This window comes from Penaeus chinensis, chromosome 7 (assembly GCF_019202785.1).
Source record: "Penaeus chinensis breed Huanghai No. 1 chromosome 7, ASM1920278v2, whole genome shotgun sequence".
NCBI classification, from domain to species: domain Eukaryota; kingdom Metazoa; phylum Arthropoda; class Malacostraca; order Decapoda; family Penaeidae; genus Penaeus; species Penaeus chinensis.
Genome location: NC_061825.1, coordinates 42190240 through 42197739, shown reverse-complemented (window position 1 = coordinate 42197739; position 7500 = coordinate 42190240). Strand labels below are relative to the sequence as shown.

At 28.6% G+C, this 7500-nt stretch overlaps 1 protein-coding gene across 1 annotated transcript in view; it reads left to right on the top strand.

Moving 5' to 3' along the window:
- Positions 1–7336, top strand: part of LOC125026997 (protein bric-a-brac 1-like) — a 12515-nt gene extending 5179 nt beyond the window's left edge. Inside the window, 8 exon segments of the mRNA XM_047615601.1 lie at positions 806–893; positions 2915–3041; positions 3337–3458; positions 5652–5832; positions 5920–5936; positions 6227–6332; positions 6431–6940; positions 6943–7336. Of these exon segments, the coding sequence (XP_047471557.1) occupies positions 806–893; positions 2915–3041; positions 3337–3458; positions 5652–5832; positions 5920–5936; positions 6227–6332; positions 6431–6940; positions 6943–7184 (1393 nt within the window). The 3' untranslated portion in view covers positions 7185–7336.
- Positions 7337–7500: the final 164 nt, after the last annotated feature.

Here is a 7500-nt window from a genome sequence, read left to right as displayed (position 1 = left end):
AGACTCAGTAGGCATTTAGGGAAGGATTCTTGCACTATTGCTATTGGTAAATGGGTGTGGAATGTACCATCTGTGAGCCATAACTAGAAAAGTGCTGGCTTCAAGGTCACTATTTCCATACTTATGATCTTATTCCTACCTGCTGTGACTGGTGGTGCAGGTTGTATTACAGAAAATATAACAAGACTAAAACTGCAAAATGTTTTAATATTATTATTAATATTATTATTAACCCACTGGCGACGGGCATGTCACATATGTCCATGCCATGCCCACTGTAAGTTTCCTTGTTTAATTGTTTTGCCACAGAGATGGCTACACTTGTACTAAGTCACCAATGAGTCACAAGGTCTACTAATTGACTCCTTTGTGGCTAAGCACTCACAGAGCCATCTATGTACATACATTTCACAAAAATATAGAAAATGAGCACAGCATTTTCCCCATTTTTTATTCATTTTCCCCGGTGGCATTGGGTTAATATCATGTTCCTACTTCGATTGTTCATAGTAAGACTATATAAGAATAAGAATAAATGTGAAAAATTATACAGATATGTTTTGATTCATTTATAGAGCGTGTGTGTGTGTATTAAATGTATTCATTACTATGTGAAAGATAATTATATTTCAATACTAATGAAACTTCTATGCCATATTCAATGCAGTATCTCATGTGGTTTTTCCTTATTCTTATTCTAAGAAAATGTGTATATATATATATTTGTTTATCTATATAAAACAGCTAGATATGAATTATCCATGAAACATTTTTGTTATCCTCATATAATGGCTTCCTTTTCTAGGGCTAATGTCGAAGAAGAGATGATAGCATTGAGATGGAACAACCATCTCTCAACGCTGTCGCAACTCCTATACTCTCTGCGAGAAGAGGTAAGGGATGAAACTTTGAAATCATTCACTATAGAGGGTTGATTAAATACAAATGATTTCAGTGTTTTTATTAGGTTAAGGAATAGGTTATGAATAATGCATGTAGATGTTTTTTCTTTTCTTTGAATATTTCTTACAGAAGCTATAACAGTATGAAGGTACAGTGAATAGCATTATATATTCAATTTAATAGAAGTTAATGACGAGAAATATTTTGATGTTTCTGTAGTACTGGATGCTGAAATTCTTCAGTATTTTTGAGTATTTTATTGCATTTCATATCTTATTCAATGAATATAATGAAACTGTGAAGAAAACCTTTATATGCTGATAGATAATGATATGTCTGTATGCAGCTTGTAGAAGGTATCTATTGCTATGAACATGCATTGCAGTAATTATGATATCTGTTCATGCCAAGGCCCCTATTTTTGAAAAACAGAATTCAAATATTTTAGTATGATTTTAAGGTAAGTGAAAATAAATATGTCTGCCAGTAAGTAAAAAAAAAGAAAAAAAAGAAAAAAAATTGGTTTCACTCCATACTAAAAATGCAAGGATATTTTCTAGAATGAAAGTTCATTCTTTAGATTTCTGGTTTACTGTCCCATACGTGCCATTTCACATAAACTCATTGCCATTCATTTGAAACAGGAGACCCTTGCAAAGCTCATTTGAAGATATGCACTTTATAAAATGCATCTTGATTCCCTTACTATACAAGTAATAATCCCAGTATTATTATATATAATAAAAGTAGTTATGTTTATCTATTTTTAACAAACTTTGTGTGTATTATTCTCTTCAAGTAGATATAGTGAATATTTAGCTGTATATATTCTTCAACTTCAAGTGTCTTATTGTGTGAATCTCTCACGTAAGTGGGATTCTAGGCAATCTTTTGTGAATGAAATGTATTTTGTCAAGGAATCTTCAACAGGGTTTTCAAAACTTGATGTATGGTACTGGAGTTAATTGATTTTTTCCAATCTTTGTTTCATTTTGGTGTTCTTTGTCTTACTATGGTATTGTTCATTCAGAAATGATGTTGCAAAATGGGCAGGCACACAAGTCTATTTTGTTCAAGTGTCCTTTTACAGAGTGGGATACTTCTGTAGCTGTAAACGGAAGTGTGATGAAAATCCCTGCTAAAGCACAATCTGATGTGTAATTACTAGGAAGTTTATGACTTGCTTTTTTAATTGGCGATTATTGTTATATGAGGCATAATTTTACTGTAGAAATATGTATTATTTATTACAGCTAGTAACGATGCCTCACAAAACTTTTAAAGCTTATCCAAACAAACGTTCATTTGAGCAAGGAAAGCAAACAAATGCTCACTCTGATTTCCCAAAGACATAGAGGTCACTTCAGATATTATTTACGTCCTAGTGGACAAAGTGAGAACCACAGAACAGTTATGGAATACCATCCACAAATATCAGGATAGAAGAAAGTTAAAAATAACAATAATGGATTAAATCAATAGGAAACATTGCTTTGCACAGGGTATAATTGTACGGCTGACAAGGCTGTGTCCTTATCAACAATTAATGATATTTTACTGAATTTCACATATAGTATTTGCTTCATCTAATCTTCAGTTTTTGTTAGTTCATAATTACATTTCTTGAAATTCACTAATAAGCTGAAAGGCTTATGATGGCAGGTTTCCGTCACTTGGCCTGCAGCCAGATTTTCCCGTGACGGCATGTTCATGTCAAGGAAAAAGACATAAATAGAGGCCTGATAAGTAATTCGTTATAATCTACCCAAAGTTTAGAGTGTATAGTAGTTCACTCTATATAATTGACCTGGTCAGTAACAGTTTTATGGTCCATTGAAGCACTACTTTGTATTTCCTGTAATTCAATTTCCTCTAGTTGTGCAGTTATAGAAAATACCCTTTCACAACATATTTAGATCAACATATTCTTTACTTTTTTGTTATTGGTGATTTTGTATAATTATCATAAAAAGATCTTTAATTTTAATAATATATTGTCCATCCTTTGCAGGAGAATCTGATAGATGCAACACTTGCGTGTGATGGCCGTCTCTTTCCTGCTCATAAGTTTGTGTTGTCTATGTGTAGTGAATATTTCAAAGAGATGTTTACCACAAACCCATGCAAGCATCCTATAGGTAAGTTTTGAGAAACAATATTATTTATTTATTTATTTTCTCATATTTGTTTTGTTTTAGAAACCTGAATTGAAATAATATATTTATTTAAGTTTTGGCAGGTAAAGAGTGACTGCGGCACATAAAGATTCATGTTTAGACCCTCACTAGTCTCTGAGAATTCTTTATAAAGTAAACTATTACTACTCTATAATTTGACATTATTATATCTTAGATGCATAATTTGGAAAGACTATTTTGCTAGAAATGTAAAGATTTTGTCATCAGTTAGTCATGGATAATTATGGTTTCCCAGTTTACATGAAGGATGTTAGAAGTGAGGACATGGAAGCACTCCTGGACTTTATGTATCGTGGTGTGGTGCATATACCACAGGAAGCTCTCTCAGGACTGCTCAAGACTGCAGAAGGCTTACAGGTAAGGTCTATGTCTCATCATCAACATTATCAATGGAACTATTGTTATTACTATCTACAGTAGTTGGCAGAAGCATATGGATTAACAAGGGTATCTTGTTGACCCAATCCCACCAAGGGATTGGGTCAACAAGATATATATTTATATATATTTTTATATATATAAATACTTTCATTTATATAGATAGATAGATAGACATGCCGGGTGGCATGTACGTACATGCCAAGGCATACCTGGACTATATTCCATGGGGCATCTGCATACATGCCATTGTACACTGATCCCATTTTCCAGGAGCATGTATGGTCATGGTGTGCATGCTATGGTGCCAACATGATCCCCCGGCAGCCCAGGAGAGCGGGCTTTTGCATCCAGAGACCATATATATATATATATATATATATATATATATATATATATATATATATATATATATATATATATATATATATAAATATATATAAATATATTTATAAATATATATAAATATATATAAATATATTTATAAATATATATAAATATATATATATATATATATATATATATATAAATATATATAATATGTTTATAAATATATATAAATATATATATATATATATATATATAAATATCTATAGATATATAAATATATGAATATATAAATATATATATAAATATATATATATAAATATATGAATATATATATTTTTATATATATATATATAAAATATATATATATATATTTTTATATATATATGAAATATATATATATATATTTTTATATATATATAAAATATATATATATATTTTTATATATATATAAAAAATGTATATATATATAAATTTTATATATATAAATATATATATATATATATATATATATATATATAAATACATATATATATAAATATATATATATTTAAATATATATATATATATAAATATATATATATATATAAATACATATATATATAAATATATATATATATATATATATATATATATTTATATTTATATATATATTAATATTATATATATAAATATAAATATATATATATATATATAAATATAAATATATAAATATATGAATATTATATTTATATATATATATAAATATATATAAATATATATATATATATTTTTATATATATAAATAAATAAATATATAAATCTGTATATGTATATAAATAAATATATAAATCTGTATATATATATAAATGAATAAATATATAAATCTGTATATATATATATATAAATATATCTATAAATATGTATATTTAAATACATATATATAAATATATATATATGAATATATTTATATATATAAATATGTAAATATATATATAGAGATATATTTATAAATATATGTATATAAATAAGTATATGAATTTTTATATATATATATATATATATATATATATATATAAATATAACTATGAATATATATATATGTAAATATAAATATTTATATAAATATTTGTATATATATTTATATATATATATCTATACATATATTTAGATATATATATATTTATATATATATATATTTATATAAATGTATATTTATATATATATATATATATCTATAAATACATATTTATATATATATTTATATATTTATATCTATAAATATATATTTATAGTTATATTTATATATGTACTTATATATATATATCTTATATATATATATATATATATATATATTTATACATATATTTATACATATATTTATATATATTTTTATATATATATTTATATATATTTATATATATATATATATATATATATAATATATGTTATATATATATGTATATTATATATATATATATGTATTTTATATATATGTATATATATGTATATTATATGTTATATATATTATATATTATATATATATGTATATATATAAATATATATATATGTATATTATATAGATATACATATATATATATATATACATATTGTGTATATATATATGTATATATATATGTATAGTATATATATATATATATATGTATATATATATATGTATATAATTATAGTATATATATATATAGTTATATATATATATATGAATATTATTCATTGGTATTTCTTCTTGAAGAGTAAGGTGAGATTTTTACTGATTGTGTATTTCCATGTTCTCTTCCACCTGTAGTTGTGCATTATTTTATCTTTTCAAGTTTTTATAGTGCTTTATTTCCGTTTATCACTTAGATCCGTGGCTTGGGATTGTTTGCCCGTGAAGCTGCTTCAGCAGATGGAGGCCAAGCAGCTTCTTCAGACCGATCTGTGGTCACAGGAGCATTGGAACCCTCAGTCATGATGAGCCCTGAACGAAAGCGTCCCTATGACATGGACCAAACCGAGACTTTCTTGTCAATTTCTCAGACGGAGAGCTAGATGACTCAGCACTTCATACCCCCAAGAAGAGTAAATCGGATGAACCATCTGAACCTCCAGCTCCCATCCCAGATTTGCCCAGAGTTTTCAGAAGACATGGTGAGTGTTATACTTCAATATCTGAATATTTCCTGGTATCTTTTTTTTTTTTTTTTATATTGAATATTTCCTGGTATCTTTTTTTTTTTTTTTTTTGTCCTTGCTACAATTAATACCATTGAAATATTTGCAAATTATTATACAGTATATACTCACTGGTTGTTTTCTTTTCTTTCAGCTTGATTTAGGTGGTGGTGTTACAATAAATGCAAGTGACTACTTTAAATTCAGACGTACTAATGCAAACCGATATATCAACGATCTCCTGAGATATTTCTTTCCATTGGAAGTGTTTAGCCTCATCCTCTCTTACTGGTGGAGAGTGTTTTGCTAATAAAGACAAAGGCCCATCAAATAAGAATCAGCTAGACCCATGCATCATTCGGGTCATCACACGTAAGCATTTCTTTCATACATGTTATAAGGAATAATTTTGATTTTTTTTGCAGATGAGTATGTGTCACTTATAATTTTTACATGGCCTGTTATTTCAGATGATGCAATCCGGAATTTCCCCAATATTGATGAGAAGCAAGTGAGGAATGCGATTCGTCGCAAATTGAACACTGAGTCAAGGATCTTTCGCAGTCAGGAGAAATTTGGTGGGCCTGGAAAAAGAAATGGGGCTCAGCGACGTAGAAGCCGCTTTTCAGAGTCTCCTAGAGCACTGGTTTCCATAGAGAGGTCAGACCGTGAGAAGGACAAAGGTCCTGCTATGGTCACCCCAAATGTTACTGTTGAAAAGGCACCGTCCAAGGAAGCTCGTCGATCCTCATACTCATCCCCAGGAGGACAGATTCAGCAAGGGTCGGAAAAAGATGGGAAGAGAGATGGGGAACCATCTTATTTCAACAGGCAGGAAAAATCCACACCAAGAGTTAGTGACCAACACCAGCCCTCAAACAACTCTGCCACCCCGACCCCCGTTGCTACCCCAAGCCTTCCATCTTCATCCTCTTCACCTGTGACCACCAGTGACAAGACATTTAAGCTGTGCCATGAGAACCTGGTAAAGGCAGAGCTGCCCAGCGCCGCCAGTACTTGCCTCAAGAGTATTCATACCCTGCAGTGATGCCACCTCATGTCAGTCAGGCCTATTTACCACACCACATGGCAGCTGCTGACCCAACATATTTGCGAAGATTGGAAATGACTCAGGGGGCTCCACATCCTGCTGCACTCTCTTATACGTATCCACACACAACCTTACCAACCTCTGAGTCTATGGAACCTAGCCTTCACATGTAATATTATTTGATATAGTGCAGCATCCAGTGCAAATGTAGATGTAATACTTGCTTTGTGGAAGAGAGTCCTTTGTAAATTTTTTTCCTGTTTCTTTTTTCTGTTAATTCTATATCAGTGCATTGCATTGTTAGGAAAATGATCTGATAATTCAACATTATTTTTATTACTACTACTACCACTATTGCTTTTCTCTTTTTTTTTTTTTTTTATTTTTTTTTTTTTTTTAATTCAAGTAAAGAGGATAGGAAATGTTAGGTTTAGTGTGTGAAAGGACCAGAGTATAAAAAATAAAAGTTATATATATGTGTACACATAC